Below are 17,883 nucleotides of genomic sequence, written 5' to 3' on the forward strand. Positions count from 1 at the left end.
GTAAAATATGATATTGTATTCATATCCCCCCAAAAACTACCAAGTATCTTTCTTTTCTAATTATCATGTTGAGTTTTATTGATAAAACGAGAACTGATATCAAGACAAACAGTCAACATAAATTATAATCCACCTACACTTGCTTCGTATAGTAATCGTTGAACGCTCTCAGAGAGCGAGAGACTCTTGTCGTATATATATACATAGCTATCAAACGTAGATTAATGGATATATGGAGATATGTAGGGTGAGGCCGTTACCAAGACGACTGACTAACTAACTGTACATGCGCAAGACGCGCGCTAATGTCGGCTCAGGTAGCGAATGGGAAGGCTGGCAGGGGTCCCTTCTCCACGATCTTGAGAGCCTTAATAGTGTCCAGCGCCTGTTGCTGACTGCCCAGACCGAATACGTCGAAGGCGCTTAGATTAAACCTGCTAAGTCTGGCAAAGATAAGGGGGATCGTTAATCTAATGATTACGCACTATGGTCAAGAATTACTTACCTATCGCCAGAGATAGCCTGCAGAAACTTGTAGTAGCTAGGGCGCAGGCTCTTGGGTTCCAAGATGCCCGTGTGGAAGAGCACGGCGGTAAAGAAGGAGTACAGGAACAGCATAAAGTGTGGGACGTGTGGCAGGATGCCCCGCTCCTGGCCCTTGGCACAAAGGATCTGCAAGGAAGAAATTATGATACATTACTTATTCAATCTCTGAACACAATATAAGCCTACCTGCAGCGCCTTCCACATGACATACAAAGCCACCGTGTTGTCCGGATACATGGTGAAGGCTATGGAAGAAATTAATCCAGCTGGAATGGCAAATTTGGCATCATCTCGATTGAAACTATGACGCAGCAGGCAGGATACCGCCTGTAAAGATAATAAAGTTACTACTAATCAATAGAACGCCAATGTTTGTTACTTACTTTGTATAGGAAAGAGAAGCTGCCCATGAACATTCCCAACTGCAAGGTGCTCCGGTTGAAGACTTGCTTTTTCCATGGCATCTTTCCGGCAAATATGCGCTTCATGTTCATCACCATCTTGAGGGCCACCTGAAGCGCCACTCCTCCAACGAAAGGTTTTATACCTCCCATTACCGAGTAGCTTATGCAGCTCTGCTGGTGTCCACAGCTTTCGTGCTTTGCGCGGATCAGATTACTGTAGACTCGCACCCAGTCAGAGACCGAGGAGAAGCTGACGGTGGGGCGGTGTCGGGAGGGAGCTGGTTGGTCGCCTGGAACGAGTGGTTCGGCCTTGGTCACCGGTCCTGCTTCCTCTTTGCCCACAAAGATGCGGAGAATGTTGAAGATGGAATCCTTGGAAATGCCCAGTCGATAAAGGTAGAGTAGAGCAGCAATGCTTACGCCAAAGATTAGAGTCTGGCCATGGGGTATGGAACGCACCCACCCTCGTGACTCGGCCATCTTCCACAACGACTCAGTGGCCACGTTCGCCACGTACAGGGTGAGCAGTGGTCGGCGTGCAGGACGCTCGACCAGAATGGCGCTGAACGAGGCAAAAAAACACGGTATAAAAGCTACCGTGGAGAAGTGATAGCGACCCAACACGTTTCGCAGTAAACAATTGTATAGGATAAAGGTGTAGGCGTTGGTAACCAAAAACGCTGTCGACTGTATAATTCCCAACAGGGTACGCCGCAGATCTTCCAAGCTCGGCACTTTGTGGCGCATCAGCAAGGAGATTGCATAGACGACAGTGTAGACACGGAGGCAGTAAGGTGTGGCCGAAAGGAGGATCCCAGCAGTAGCGCTCATACAATTGTCTGTCCAAGGGTGCTGGAAATCCTTACAGGTGATGCACAGTGGGTTAATCAGTTTACTTTGTCCTGCCATCGTGGAAGGTTAATCTGTTTGGCGATAACAAAGAAAAACAATTCATCGTGAAAATGATTACTTTTAATCAATTTAAATCGACAATTTAGTGGGTGGCCGAAATCAATTTGAATCGTTAGTCACTACACATGGGGTGTCCGGGTCCGAGTCCGTTTTTTAACCTTTAATCTTATCTGCAGGGTACAAGTGTTTGGCGCGTTATTATTCTTCTTTCTACGCTATCGGTTGTTCCACTGAACTTGAAAAAAGCCCCAAATTCAGCTTTGCTTTTTTAAATGTTTTATATTTTTTAATTTCGCAGAGGACGCACTGCACCTGCTGCTGGCCAGGCCAGAACTGACTGGTTCTCGCGAATCTAGCCTGAGAAGTTAGGTTGGTGGATTACAGGTGGTTGCCGGGTATCTGTGACAATTTACTGCTGTCTATCGATAAGATATATACATATGTGATTAGCCGTCGCAGGGGGATTTGCACGCAGCAAGAGCAAAGGTACTCTATGCGGTAGAAAAAGCTGTTGGAAGTAGGTATTCTAATCACTTGGTGTCGGGTAGCAAATCAAATAAAGTTGGGTTACCATTTTTATAGCTGGTTCAGAAAATTGATGCGTATAGGAACTATACGCATCTCTGGGTATGGCTACATTGATTGGGTTGTTCATGCTATTAACTAGTAGTTTAAAGGCTGACTTGACTACTCTGTTAAAATTATAACCTGCAAGGGTATACAAAACAACGAAAAAGCAAAATATTATCTTACTTTTGCACTTATAAAAGAATAACTGTCCTAGAAATTACGATGGTTATAAATAGTGAACACCTTTGGTATTTATTGGTTCGCTTCTATGATGTAGCTTTCTATAGTATTTAATACTTTGGATTAAGCTCACGTTAGATAAGAGCTCTTTCTTGTGTAAGTAATATAAGATAGTAATTAATAACTCAGATAAAACTAACCTAGGCTACATTAGATTACACATTGCGAGTAAGGTTGTTGCTGTATCAAAATCAAGTTCTCTGCCAGTTGGCACTATCTACTTTCCCCGCTTGCGATTTGCATAGGAAATATGGACGGACCCCACAAGTCACTGGCCTCCGGGTCAAGACGAGATCTTTGCGCAACGGCTCGGCGAGATACGGAGTCGATGGGGGTCTGGGACGGTGCTAATCTCCATTGTCGAACTACTTACTGGCTAGAGAGGTACTCACGAGTCAACTACTGGACACTTGATTGCGGCAATAAAGTGATCGATGCCTAATCGCCGATTTGTTCGCTGCTTGATTTGAGATACGGCCTATGTTGGCACTCCGGTATGAAGCTGCTTTCCACAGAGATTGGCTTGGCAGAGTCGAGTGTGCTACGAATCCGAATTTCGGAATGATAATTTGACAGATTAACGAGATGAAGCGAGTGACGTGCAGCGCCTGCTGTGATTCCGGATTGTGTGTATGCCCCTGCTCCGTGAGTGTTCCGTATCTTGCATTGGATGGAATCGGCCGAGTATATATGTATGTAGTACTATATGTAGACGCAGATGGAGAGCGGCGCAGCAAAGTCCAACCGACCAACAACAACAAGTGGTCGCTGGGGCGGCACCGTGGATTTAGTTCCTTCGATTCCACTGCTCCGAACCAGCAGCCGCTTCGCCCGTTAGCAGGCCGTCAGCTGCATAATTCCCTTTGTCACAGCAGCAGCGTTTATCTCACTTTTATCGGCGTGTCTAACAAGGCAATTGCGCGTTTTGTAAACAATAAAATGAAAACAACTGCTGGTCATCTGCTGCGCCCGTTCGCCAATCGATATATCGATAGCGTGGTGGGATTCGATTGGTGTGCGCGTTGCGATATTAGGCACTCGATAGTGCGCGCAGGTTTGAATATTGAAGAGGCTGTGAAACATTAAAAAAAAAAACACTTGGAAGTTAGAAAAATTAAAAAAGTAATTCGTTTCTGGTATATTTGTAATTTAAAAAATAAATAAATTATTATAGTTTAACTTCATTCATTATTTTACTTAAAACAAAAGAAAAATTAACTTAGGGTGCCGAAGATTAGTTTGCAATTTAATTAAAGGAACGAATCGAAAATCTGCCATAACAAAGTTTAAAATATTTGCATTCTTTGAATTGATAATAATGTCACAATTTTTTTTTCGACAAATCAAATTTGGAAATACTCATAACTAAGCTAATTAAGCATTAATTTTAATTCTGGAAGCTTTACTATATTAGTTTTTATTATGTTTAAAAATCTGCGCACTCAATTTAAAATTTAAGAAAATTAACTTTTTTGTAATATTTTAAAAATTACGATGTAACCCCATTGAAAATTTTGAAAAAATGAAAAATTTCGTAACTCTTTCTAAGATGGCTGGATAGATTCAGCTCTCAATGCTGATCATAAACATATATGACTTAAGGGTCGGAAATGACTCTTTCACCTATTTACAAGCCTGTAAGTGTATACTAATAGTCCTCGATTTCAGAAAACTTTAGCACACATGGCGTAAACTTAACGTGAAAACGTTTGCGTTAAGTATACGCCATGTGTGTCTTAAAGAAGAATAGTTTACAGATTTATAAACATAAATTGATCTAGTTAAAAATCAATCTTAGCATTTAAATAATAAGATTAAAGGGGAAATGCCAATTTTTTTTCGACAAAACAAAGTTTATAAAACTCATAACTAAGTCAAAAAAGCATTAATTTCAATGTGGAAAGCTTTTCTTGTAAGCTTTTATTAGTTATAAAAATCTGTACTCAACTCTTAACTTAAAAAATTCTATTTTTTATCAATTTTTAAAAATTTTTATGAAGTAACACCTTATAAAATATTGGAAATAAAATTTTGTTCTCTTCAAACATAGCTAAATCGGCTTTGTTGGTGATGCTGATCAAGAATATATATGATTTATAGAATCGAACATGATTCCTTCAATGCGTTTCAAGCCCCTGACTAAAATTATAATTATATAATTATTTTTACTGCAAGGGTATACAAATTTGAGAAATATATTGGTAGTTTGGGGGACCATTGCAAACATCTTCTTTCTTATTCAAAATTAAATATTAAATATTTTAATATTGAGCAAAAGTTTTAATCTATTATATGTAGCAACATTTACAAAATATTTTACAAATTCTCAATTATTTTCGTTCATTTTTTTAAGCCGAAAGAAACATTTCTCAGTTCTTTCAGTTAAGCATATAAAGAAGTTATATTCCGAATCCAAACTTCTGCCAATAATCGAAAGTTAAAGTGGTTCAACCGAAATCTAATTTTCTTCGACTGCTATTTTTATTTTGGTTTATTAAAATAACATTTTCTTCCCAGAGAGAGTGTCTTAATTGGCTGAAAATTATCCGACAAAGCTAAAGAGTCGCTTTTGCGGTCTCCAGCCTACGCGTGGTTGAAATTTTCATTTGCGAATCCTGTGGCAACCTCTGAGGCCACAATGCGTGCCACAATCAACTCAGGCTGCCTCACTGCCAAAGCACTTGGCCTGCCAAATTGTTTACCATTCGAACAGGCAGATGGCAGACAGTCTTCCTCGGCTGGTAGGGAAACGCTGCCAAAGACTCGGTGCCTGTGCAATCAATTGGTTTTCGGCTGTAGTTCATAAAGTGTATCTGGGCCTGTCCCTGGATCACCTCTTATTCCACTTTCGATTCCACCATCCGTTTCCGCCAGCTCCTTTTCATTTGCGGATGCACTGCGATTCAAATAGTATCTGGAAATATTTGTCTATATACATAAATTTTAAATAAATCTCAGAAGATATGTCTTTATATGATGTCATATATATATAAGGAAAATTTTATTTTATAATAATTTTTTTAAATAGTAAAATCCAGGTATTATTTACTAAAAATTGATAATCTCCCCCCAATTTATTTTCCAGTACAAGGAAGCTGTTTCAGTGCGGTTTTCGCGGCACAACGGATATACAAAATATTTCGTTATTGTTTGTAGCTTCTCCCACTCTTGGCAGCTCCCACTCTTGTTGCTTTTGCCATTACCTGTGGCATGGCTTATTTTGTAAAGCCAAAAGCGCTTAAGTAGTTCATTCAGAGTGGGAGTCCTTTTTCTTGCCTACCTGCCCTACCTTCCCATCCAGGGATGTGCGGTCTGTGCGTAGCTTCATTTCTTCTGTTTGCCGCTCAAATGCTTAACGAAATTGCGGCCGCTTTGTGTGATTCCCCTGTTTTTACCGCGGCTTAGTCCGGGGGAGTGCCATGTATATCAAACATACTTGACTCTGTCAGGACCTGGCACTCACTTAATTTACTCGAGGTGTTTCGGCGCTCGACATCCGTATCCGTATCCCGGCATAAATCTTTGTTTCTGACGTGTCGCTAAGTAGGCACTTAAAAGGTGAGCTGCTAGCCCATCCCGGCCGTACTGTGGCTGCTAATCTAAGCCCGGGTCTTTCGCTTTCTTTGGGGTTCAATGGGCAATTAGCCCGGATTGCGAGCAGGTTGAAGGTTCCAAGCACCGGCTTCCTGGTTGCAGGTTGCAGGTCGAGTGCAGCATAATTGTCGTAATCGCCGGTCGAGAAAAGGGCACACAGGGACAGAACCTGGAGCTGTCAATCCGGCAGCCACTTAGGAATCAATTTGGCCAGCGAGGCGTGCGTTTAATATGCAGCCGAGTACACGAAACGGATTCTCAAAATCAGGATTGGGATTGCGTCTGGGCTCGTGCCGGGGCTTAGGCCCATTGAGTTGCCTGACCACAGTACAGCACCTCCAGCTCCTGTCCAAGTGCTTCAGCATTTATAGACTTGTCTTGGGCTCATTTATCCTGGTCCGAAACCGCTATCCCCTCTGGCATTGCTTAATGCAGAGGTCCTGTTCAGGATGCCGCCTGCATGTGGCCATTTGTTTAGGTCCTTTGTGGAGTGTGTGTGTGGTTGCGTCCAAATGTGTTCAATTAAGCGGTAATAAATTGTTCATTTGCTCATTGGTGCGCAAGGCCATTACAACAACAGCAGCAGCAGCAGCAGCAGGAGCAGGAGCAGGAAGAGTCCTAGTAGGCAGGATCTATGGCTGGCGGAGACATTGTCGTCACTGTAATATTTTATGGGGACCAGCAGCGTACGTTGATGCATATCCTGCCATTAGCAAGCCTTTTGCATAATACACAATTAATTTTGCACAAAGTTGGTATTTTATTAATTGCTTCCATTCGTTTATTTCCCCCAATTCGACCCCTGATCAGCAGTCGGTTAACCGAAACCTTGTGTGCCGGTCAGGTCCCATGGGAATCATCAATAGCTGTGGCCAGCAGTCAGCCAAAAACCATAAAGACTACTTGCCCCATTTCCCCATTGCCGCCACTTTTCCACTTTTCCCACCAAAAAACCAAAAATGTGGAGCAGACCGCACTGACTTCACATCAAAATAGAAATTTTGCGGCGGCTGCTAACGAACAAGTGCCAAAACAGACATTTTCCCCAACCTCAAAAACAATCTCAACCCTTTTTGTTTTCCTTGGCCCAGAGAAAAGTCACACATGTTCGACTGTTTGGCGTGGGAGTAAATGTGTCAAATGTCACATAGCCGAAAGACAATTGCCGCAATGCCAGCCAGATACTTGTCGGGCGGAAGTTGTTACCAAATGTAAAATTAACAATGGATTATGTGCAGCTTCTGCCTTCTGACTCTGCGCCCTCTTTTTTTTTATCCCCATCCTCCTCAATTGTTGCCTTTGGAAATTGAAGTCAGTTGATGTTGAACCCCCTTATTTTCAAACTGTTTGCTGAATAAGGAGTAAGTGCTTCAAATGGCATTTCGATATTCCTATGGGTGCTGGGTGTCAGGACAGAAGATAGATTTGAATTACAGCACGTTTGGTGACAGTGAATATGATTGAAAAAGAAGATACTGCCAGCATCACTTAGTTATGGAACTGAGCTAGAATATTTCAGTTACGAAATATTGGAATGGGAGAAATATTGAAGAGTAGAAGGTCCTTATTGGCTTTGGTTGCTTAAATTTTTGTTTTTTTTTTTTTTTTTGGGACTAGTAGAGTAGATTCTTAAAGGATATTCGTGTACTAATTGAGAGCACGTTAATTAAAAGATTGAAATGGTTGAGATAGTGCAGTTCATTACGTAAAGCTCAGCTGCCACACATTAGCATGTAGATGTGCTTGCCAGTTAGTAAATTGAGATAGTTGATCCTCTTCATCCAAATGTGGGGATGAGCTTCACTCTGGGCTTCCGTATGCAAATGTGTCTACTCGGAGGGGGGCTAACAACAACGTCAACAGAGAGAAGGAACTGCGGCCAAAATCAATTCCCGACGTCCCAGCCAAGGTGCAATATCCCCGGAGCAAAGTCAAACGAAATTAGTTTGCTGCTCATAAAACTTTTCCACGAAGTTTGCGCTGCTGCCCACCTGCACACACCCCTAGAAGTCCACCTAAACTTCGTAGTATATGTGTGTGTATAACTTTGGCTTGATACATGGGAGGAGGGGGAGGAGGGGGAAGCAGGTGTAGAGGTGCACAGGAACCGGAAGCCCGGCTACCCCACATGGCTCTTCACCTGAGATTTGAGACTTGAGACATGAAAAGTTTTTTGCGGCTCGCCGGCCAGTGGGTCCCAAAGCTTTAATTGTATTTCAAGTTCCAAGTTGTACAGGTCCTCACACTCTTTTTGCCATTGTCTTCGTCTTCCTTCTGCTCCTTCTGGTCGCTTGATACGCCTCTTTTTTTTTACCTCCCACGCTTCAATTTCCATGCGTGATAAATGGCCAAAAATGGAAAAATCGCTCGTTTGCTTTTGGCCCGCTTTGTTCGCTTTTGGCGCTACGTTTCGCTGTACCCGCTGGAAGCAACATTTCAGGGCTTTTGTCTTTCAATTTGGCCCAGAAATCTCTTTTTCGGCCAGTTGCGGTGGCATTTGCCTCCATAAACCCCACGCTTCCTTCTTCGCTTGTAATCGCTGTGTTTGCATTTGCGTTGCATACTTTTGTGGGGCAACGCACATTGCAGGATTTTAGTATCGAACCACTCAGCTGTCTGCCTACAGTCCTATCTCGTTAAGGTCCATGGATGAGCAAAATAAGGATTATGGCATCGTTTATAACTGCTTCCTACTACACTGCATATCAATCCAAAATTAATTAAAAAACAGGAGAAACAGATACTAAGGCATTCAAAGGGTTATATGTATAAACAAATCGTAATGAATCTGTGTGTTAAGCAGCCCCAAATTTTTAGTAACTAATTATATAATAAAGGTCTGTGTGCTGAAGTTATCTTTAAATTTATTTGTAATTGAGTCAAAAAAAACATTTGAGATATTAGATTATAATCAAAGTTTGTCTGTTCTTAGTAAATCAATGAAGCATTTGTTCATTAACTTAGTCAAGAACTTTGAAATTTAACACCTCCCTTTCCAGCATTTGTTTAAACTTCCAAATCCAATATTTACAGAAAATCGATGGAATTTATTCTAAGGCTAACTGTACTTGGCTTGGCTAAGACCGCGCTGTATAATTGGGCTAACGTGTTCTGCGCGCGTTATTCATTCTGTTGATATGCTCTCGCTCTGGCCAAGCTGGTTTGTTGAAATGTGAAAAGATTTAATTTATTTGAAGTGCAAGCGAAAAAAAGCGACTTCACTTCACTGGGATTGGACCGGGTCTGGCTCTGGTTCTTGGATTTGATGCGCTGGCTCCGCGATTCGCTTTCGAATTGCATTTATTCAAACGTTTCGATTGCTTTCCGTTGGATTCAATCTTCAAGTGATTTATTGTATAGCCCAGACGAGTGGCGACGTTTGGAAATAGGGGGTTGAGAATCGTGATTGCGTTTGCTTAGGCACAACAATTATCCGCGGTTTTGTGTAAACGTAATCAATAATTAAGTCTCGGACGAAACCCTAAATTAGAAGCATTGTAAGTCCACATTAACTGTAAGCAGTTCTATAATTATATCATTAGTCGGCATAACAAATGCTGCGAGCTCCTTGAAAGAAAATTTATAAAAGGACTAAGCGAGGTTCTCATTTGTTCAGTTTATTCAAGGAGAATGAAGTTTATGAAATACGCCATCTTCTTTTACACCTCAGTGGGCATTGAGCCATACACCAAGGCCTCTAGTCCGCGGAAGAGCAGTGTTTGGGCCAACATTCTCTTCTGGACCAACGTGATCAACCTGAGTGTCATAGTGTTTGGGGAGTTCCTCTATCTGGGAGTCGCCTACTCTGATGGAAAACTCATCGATGCCGTCACCGTAATGTCCTACATTGGATTCGTATTTGTGGGAATGAGCAAGATGTTCTTCATCTGGTGGAAGAAACCGGATCTCAGTGATTTGGTCGCAGAGCTGGAGCACATCTATCCCCAAGGCAAGGTACAGGAGATGGAGTATCGACTGGAGAGTTACCTTCGTTCCAGTTCCCGGATCAGTTTCACCTACGCGTTGCTCTACTCGGTGCTCATTTGGACTTTTAATCTGTTTAGCATTATGCAGTTTCTGGTCTACGAACTGTGGCTCAAGATCCGTGTCGTGGGTCAGACTCTGCCGTATCTCATGTACTTTCCCTGGAACTGGGAGGGCAGTTGGAGGTATTATGTCTTGCTATTTTGCCAGAATTTAGCAGGACACACCTCGGCTGCGGGACAGATCTCCACGGATCTCTTGCTTTGCGCTGTGGCCACTCAGGTGGTGATGCACTTTGATCACCAGGCCAGGGTGATGGAGAATCGCGACTTGAGTGGCTCTTGGGCCGAGGATTCGAGGTTCCTGGTGGACATGGTACGCTACCATCAGCGCATTCTCCGCCTCACAGATGTGTTGAATGATATATTTGGAATACCCTTACTGCTCAACTTCATGGTCTCGACATTCGTCATCTGCTTTGTGGGATTTCAGATGACCGTTGGTGTGCCGCCGGACATCATGATTAAACTCTTTTTGTTCTTATTCTCATCGCTTTCTCAGGTTTATTTGATATGTCATTATGGACAGTTGATTGCCGACGCAGTGGGTATATTTATATATTTAATCTTGTAAGTTTTATATTATTTTTTGTTTCAGAGCTCCGGTCTAGCAATAGCTGCATATAAACAAAATTGGAACCATGCCGATGTCCGATATCGTCGTGCTCTTGTTTTCTTAATAGGTCGATCACAAAGGACTACCCATCTAAAGGCCACTGTCTTTATGAACATAACCAGAGCCACCATGACGGAAGTAGGCCTTATTATATATTAATATAATTAAATATCAATTTTTATAATGGTTTCACTATTGCAGCTTCTTCAGATATCCTACAAGTTCTTTGCATTGCTCCGGACCATGTACATCAAATAAATGTATGCAGCTAAATTAAATCTAATGATAAGAAAATGCGCAGGAACTTATTAATTAAGTATTTAATAATTTCATCAAAGCATTAGAGAATTAATTCATAAATAATAAAAAGAATGAAAATAACTTGCATGTGTTTTTATTACCTTATTATCAAATAAAACGTGTGTCCGGATTCCATTGTAAAGTTGGGAAAACTAACTAACGTTTACTGTAATATTGCTTTAAAATTAGTTATGACTAGGAAAATATGATAAAATAAAGAAATCGGTCTCTTATACACGTATTTATAAAACTAGAGTTCAAAGCTTTATATATTCTTTAGATTAGATGGACTAATACATATTTATGGAAGAATCGTAATACTACTCTTTTTATATTTAAATTTTCAGCAACAAAGTCTTAATATCAACGTTGATTTAAAAAGCTTATGTACTTATTGTGCATTATTATCTGTTTATCTAATTAAAATTTCAAGGGCACCTGGAATCGTTTCCAGGCCATATCATATCGTTGGCCTTGTCCTTGACCACTTGAAAAGGGGTTAGTTAATTATGTCGTATAGAATGCCCTCTAATTCAGTAATCAATAGTTCCATCGCATGTCAAATAATTTGCAAAAAAAGACTATAAAACTACTGCCAATTTCTTCATGGATTCATTTAAAAGGATAACCCACAGCAAAGACAACTAATTTTAGAAATGGAAAAGTTCTTGAAGTACACTAACTTTTTCTATCTACTCGTTGGCATAGAACCATATACGAGGAATTTGCCTGACGCAAAAGCGCACTTGAGAGCTCGCATCTTATTTGTGACGATCACAATCAACATGTTTCTGGATGTAATCTGTGAAGTCATTTACGTCTCCAACGCCTTTAAGAATGGGAAACTCCTGGAGGCTGTTACTGTAATGTCTTATATAGGCTTTGTAACTGTGGGTATGAATAAGATACTCTTCATTCGCTTGAGAAGGACTGCAAGGGATGAAATGATGAGGGACTTGGAGGAGCTCTATCCGCGTGGCAAAGTTTAAGAGGAGAAATACAATCTTCCGAAATACCTGCGCACCTGTTCAAGGATTAGTCTCACCTACTCTACGCTCTATTCCGTTCTCATTTGGACCTTTAATCTATTCAGCGTTATGGAGTTTTTGATCTACGAGAAGTGGCTGAAAGTTCGTGTGGTGGGCAAAACCTTGCCCTACCTCATGTACATTCCTTGGAAATGGGAAGACAACTGGTCCTATTACCTAATACTCTTTTCTCAGAACCTTGCGGGCTGCACCGGGGCTGCTGGACATATATCCACGGATCTACTTCTTGTCGCTGTGGTCACACAGTTGGTAATGCACTTTGACAACATTTCAAATACTATGGAGAATTACCGACTTAGCGGAAACTGGCAGAAGGATTCCCGATTTCTGCGGGATATAGTTCAATACCACGAGCGGATTCTTAAGCTATCCGATGTGGTGAACGATGTGTTCGGAGTTCCACTGCTACTCAACTTTATGATTTCCACGTTCGTAATATGCTTTGTGGGTTTTCAGATGACAGTTGGTGTTCAGACGGACATGATAATCAAGCTGCTCCTGTTCCTGATTTGCTCGATGAGCCAGGTATACTTGATCTGTCACTATGGACAAATGGTTGCTGATGCGGTGAGTTTGTAAGTAATGAATTATATAGTTAAACCAACTAAAGTCTTACTATTTTAACCAGAGCTCTGGCTTGTCGCTGGCCACTTACAATCAGAACTGGACCTTTGCGGATATCAGATACAAGCGAGCTCTGGTCATCATAATGGCGAGAGCCCAGAAGACAACCTATTTGAAGGTCACTATCTTCTTGGATATAACCAGGGTCAGCTTGACTGATGTAAGAATCGGCAGGGAATGATTGGCTCTCTCAGTTGTATTCAATTTCTTCATTTTTCAGCTTCTTCAGTTATCGTACAAGTTCTTTGCTCTCCTCCGGACAATGTATGTCCAATAGGGATGACCGTAGAGATCCCTCAATCCCTAAACCCTTCTCTATGCGAACCATATAATGCTTTCAAAGGCTCAACGCGAGCATAATTATGCGGCTGCACGGCGGCACCACGCATGTGTCCATCGCAAAAACGTAGCACTCTTTTCAGCGCTCGCTCGCTCGCTGGCACTGCAAAAGGCAATTCTACGGCTCCTTCGGGGAGGGAATGGGGAAAATGGGGTTTGCTACAAAAGAAAATTGCAGAGTACATTTTACTCTTCACTGCACACAAGTTGTGCTTATGAGTTTTTACAGCTTGTTATGCCCTAGTTGAAGGGGTACTTAAGCCGAGGCTCAACATTTAGCTTGAAACTCGAATGAGTTTCTTAGAAATAGTGCTTTCTTTATAGCTGTGTACAATTTTTGTTTAGTTATTGCTGGAAGTAGAGCATCTGGTTTTAATTAAGTGATGATATTTGTACTAAATAACTCTAACTGTAAGTTGGTTTAATTTGAACTTAGAGTGCTTGAGATTTCGGTTTTGAAACCACATTTTTTGTTTGCTTTTGGTGCACAGCATTTTACAATTTCAAGTTTGGAGCATTAAGGATAGAAAAGCGGGAGGAAAAAATAGGGTATGGAGGATTTAGTGGAAAAGCTCCTTCCCCAGGCAGTGGACAAGCAAGCAGCCCGTTTGACGGGACCTAATGCAGTTCTGCCAGGATGTGTGGCTGTGTGCACGCACTCAACAATATTAGCAATTTATGCGCCGGAGCGTGCCCGGGCGTTGGAAGGTGATGGACAGGACGTGGGTGTTGCCAGTATAACATGTTCATTTTTGACGAATTCTCTGACATCACCTGCATAGTTATTGTTTGTGAGAAGGGCCACGTGCATAAAATATATTAAAATCTATTTTTATTTTGATATATATTTTTTTCGTTTGCCCCCAAAGTCCAATGGCGAATGGCGAATGGCCGACCAAATCCTGTCGATTTCCCCTTCTCGTCATGACACATTTTTTTGCTCCCAGTCGTACTTCCTTATTTATGTGGGTGTGTGTGTATATAGCACTGCTTTTTTTCCGTTGTGTGCGCTGTGGCTCTTTTTGGAGATTTATTTTTTATTTTCTGTGAAATTTTTATAAAGCTCCAAATGTGCTACAATTTAATTTCTGGTCACGTTCTGTGTGATTTCCAAATGGCAACAGTTACAACGGACAGAAAAAAAGAACACAACAACAACAACAGGAAGAAAGGTTGAAAAAGTCTTTCAATATCTCCCACTGTCATATTGCATAATTTAAGGCATCCTAAACATGGGCACATTATTACCAGGTTCATATACATAATTGTGTCTGGTCGAGAGAGCCCCAAAACCGGCGACCAGGACCGAGATCATATCGGCCGAAGTCAATTACCGATACTGTCATGGTTATCCTGGCGCCATGCAAATTATCAACGGCAGGACAACGATTGCAAATGGCAAATGCCGCAGCGGCTGAACCAAAAATAATAATTAAATAAATACATTACATAAATCAATAATAAATTAGCTAATTGGCAAATATTATAGGTAAATATATATGGTTGTTTCGGTACACGAAATTGTGTGGTAGATAATTACCTATAATTTAATAGCTATTTGGTTGGATATTATAACCTTCATATTATAATTATTAATATTCAATATTAATGTAAATTATAGGTAAGAAGAAATCTTACAAATATATTCTTAGCTTATTGAAGTAAACGAATGATTAATAAATCAAACACAACCATACAGAATTAATCAAAAATGAATGATAGAAATTCCCAAGATCAAATGAACTAAATAAAACAATTATCCAATTATATCTTCATCCCAAAACCTTTTCACATTCATTGCATTTATTTCATTCATCGTATGGTTTGCCGAAGGGCAATCAACATAAACATTTCTGTCATTTATGGGCAAATATAAATTTACATTTTCCACGTAAAATGCACCGTGACCAGCAGAGCGAAAAGTGAAGCGGCAAAACAAAAAAGAAACGAATCCTTTTTTGGCCTCATGAATACTCGCTCCCATTCCCTGGGTAGGTGGTTGTTAAGTCCACTTATCAAAACGTGCAAATAACTCGTCGACTGCCGGATGGGAGGGACGGACAAGTGATGGCAACTGGTGCCATGATGATGACCCCGGCGGTGGTTTGGGGGCGTGTTCAATGACCAATTGGCAAAAAACGGCTGGCATTGTTGCAAAATCTGAGCTCTGACAAAAAATGTGATCCAAACGCTGGACAAACTCGGCCAGCAGTGCATTATTGTTGCCTTTTTTTTCAATTAGCTGCCATTAAATTGAATTCAAATATTGAAACAATATGTTGCCCAGCAGCAGCAGTCTCTATACCGCGATCTCCCCCGCGATGCAATCCTCCAACTGGGGGATTTTAGTTTCAGCTTAGCGCCCGGTCCATGTCCCGATATCTGGCGTGATTTGTTGATTTTGAGTGCAGTTTTTCTTGTCAAGCGTTGACTGCAGCTCATACGCTCGGGCGGGCATAGAAAAATGGCAAAAATACCAAAATTTGTTTCGATTTTCATATAGTTTTGTGGCTCAAAGGAATCCCCATTGGCCGGGCTTAGTGGTGTTAAGTGGATGTGTCGAAACGTATATATACGCATAGCCTTCTATGGAATCCTTTTCAAAACTCTAAATGGAGACTAAAAGCCTCTAAATTAGTTTGCCAGCATTATTACTCATACGCAGTGTGTGGCCGCAGTGATATTTTTATGGCCTTGCATTAGGCAAATGGTATGGCAGGCATTTTCATGAATATGGCCCGGAATGAAAGAGATTCTTTGCCCCGGGTCACATACAAAGAAAGCATTTATTAATGGCCATCGTGAGGTCCCTATTTTTTTTTGTCGCCGCTATTTTGAGCCATGATTGCCGATGATTTAACGTTGGCTTATTGATTTCTTATAGACCATTAATAGGGGCTTCTTCCGGCCAACAAATGGCATTCATATTCGAAACGATTTGTCAAGGCAGCAGACTCAGGATGTCTGCCTTTATCTGGATAATTGTGACAGTAATGCGAGGGAGCTATAAAGAGTAGGAATCTATATATATATATATATATATATGCTAGGTATAAGTTGTCGGCAATCACTAAAACTTATCAAATGCGAAAAATGCGACTTGGATGGCGCTGTGCGGTTGTATGTGGAGGCTGCGTAAGCAGGATTAGGGCCTAAGTAGGATGCTCAGACGCACACAAAGCGGCCACAAAGACGCGCAGAGATAAGCGAGGGGATTTCATTTGCTCATTACTCAACAGCTTACGGGAAAAGCGGCCGTCAGAGCGAGAGAGAGAGAGAGAGAGTGAGAGAGAGAGAGAGAGTGAGAGAGAGAGAGTGAGAGAGGAAGTAATAAGAGTGCGGCTGTGAGCACATAAGAAATGCATGTGCACATAATTCATTTTTTATGCTGGATTACAGCAGCAGCAACAAAAATGATGGCTCCCAACTACACACATACATACATATACATGACGCATCTACACCTACAACTACACCTACACCTTTACAGGCAACCGCAGGACTCACACTATCCTGCAAAAACTTGTGCGAAAAACAGAGCGAAGGAGAGAGAAAGAGAGGGATGTCATCGTCTGCTGCTGCAGCTCCTGCAACGAAAACGGAAGCGACATCCAAGTTTATGTTAAAGTTTGATGCAAAACCTCCAAACTCTCACATATTTACACTTGAAACATTTGTCAGCTGCCTTTAATGGGAATATGATATTAGTTTTAGTGTCCGGCTTAGTTATATTCTATGATTAGTTTGAGGCTGAGTATTAGTAATATACTTTGTTGTTTATATAACTTAAGGAGATCCTTTTTGGTATTTTAATCAAGGAAACTAAAATAATTTAGTAAAAGAAAGTTATTTAAATTCATAAAGAATTGCATAGTTTTTGTACAATTTGCTGATTTTATGAAATACAAGTCATAAAAAAAAATGAAACATTACTCAGGCAACTTTACAAACCTAAATTTAATAAGATTTTAAGAAATTACTGCGATTTCGGTTGTAAATGTTCACTATTTTAAGCCACCTGCTCAAGTCGCAATATAATTCAGAAATATTATCAATAACTGTTTTAAATTATAATAAATTTCTGGTTTATATTTTTCACAATTTTTTAAAATTTTTTTTCAAGTGTAAGTAGCTTGATGTATGTGCTTGGAAAAGTTTCGCTCCTTTCTCTCCTCGTGTTGACTTTTGTGGCTCCTGTAAGTGTTGAGTCTTGCGGTGGTGTCCGTTGCACGTGTAAGCGTGTGTTTATGTGGCGGTGTGTATATGGGTGTGCTGCAGGTGGAAAAGGAAATTAAATCAGCCTCGTGTGGCGTGCACATCATTAGTATGTATAGAGGCTTCTCAGGACAGGCTCGATGATTATGATTGCTGCTGCTGCTGTTCCTGGCTGAGGTCCTGTGGTTGGTTGGGGATGATACAAGTCTGCGACACTTTTCTTACAGGCACTGCAAATTGGGTTTGCATTAAAGTGGCAGCGCCTTGATTAGTCGTTGCATACCAAATTGACTTGGTCCCTGTATATATAAGGATCCTAGAGGATCCCTTTGGCCAGCTGTCCAAATAGCCAATGTCAAGCTTTGAAGACTTCTTTAGCCATGGTTCTTTGCCTGTTTGTTTACTGGCTCGAAGCGCTGAGAGTGGCCAGG

At 41.1% G+C, this 17,883-nt stretch overlaps 3 protein-coding genes across 5 annotated transcripts; 2 read left to right on the top strand and 1 right to left on the bottom strand.

Annotated features, from left to right (window-relative positions):
• Positions 1 to 48: 48 nt before the first annotated feature.
• Positions 49 to 3,626, bottom strand: LOC110177155 (transmembrane protein 135). Of its 2 annotated transcripts, none has more exons than XM_020943737.2 (5): positions 3,065 to 3,626; positions 930 to 1,873; positions 733 to 873; positions 506 to 672; positions 49 to 443 (listed from the first exon to the last, which is right to left on the bottom strand). In XM_020943737.2, exons 2-5 carry the CDS (start codon positions 1,857 to 1,859, stop codon positions 314 to 316), a joined length of 1,368 nt encoding a protein of 455 aa, XP_020799396.2. In that variant the 5' UTR covers positions 1,860 to 1,873; positions 3,065 to 3,626; the 3' UTR covers positions 49 to 313. The 2 variants fall into 2 exon arrangements, with proteins under 2 accessions (XP_020799396.2, XP_020799397.2); XM_020943738.2 differs by lacking the exon at positions 3,065 to 3,626 and adding an exon at positions 2,021 to 2,404.
• A 557-nt stretch (positions 3,627 to 4,183) lies between these two features.
• Or85c (Odorant receptor 85c) lies at positions 4,184 to 11,304 on the top strand. Of its 2 annotated transcripts, XM_020943781.2 has the most exons (3): positions 9,335 to 10,853; positions 10,908 to 11,063; positions 11,127 to 11,304. In XM_020943781.2, the coding sequence occupies exons 1-3, from the start codon at positions 9,897 to 9,899 to the stop codon at positions 11,181 to 11,183; spliced, it is 1,170 nt and encodes a 389-aa protein (XP_020799440.2). In that variant the 5' UTR covers positions 9,335 to 9,896; the 3' UTR covers positions 11,184 to 11,304. The 2 variants fall into 2 exon arrangements, with proteins under 2 accessions (XP_086682372.1, XP_020799440.2); XM_086826246.1 differs by lacking the exon at positions 11,127 to 11,304 and adding an exon at positions 4,184 to 4,309 and having other exon boundaries at positions 9,937 to 10,937.
• A 577-nt stretch (positions 11,305 to 11,881) lies between these two features.
• On the top strand, positions 11,882 to 13,175 carry LOC110177224 (odorant receptor 85b-like). The gene is given in 3 exon segments (XM_020943845.2): positions 11,882 to 12,841; positions 12,903 to 13,058; positions 13,119 to 13,175. Coding segments are annotated over 3 exon segments (1,173 nt in total).
• The last annotated feature ends 4,708 nt before the right edge of the window (positions 13,176 to 17,883 follow it).

The sequence above is a fragment of the Drosophila serrata genome, unplaced genomic scaffold, assembly GCF_035046125.1.
Source record: "Drosophila serrata isolate PLE 108 unplaced genomic scaffold, ASM3504612v1 contig_156, whole genome shotgun sequence".
Classification (NCBI taxonomy): Eukaryota; Metazoa; Arthropoda; class Insecta; order Diptera; family Drosophilidae; genus Drosophila; species Drosophila serrata.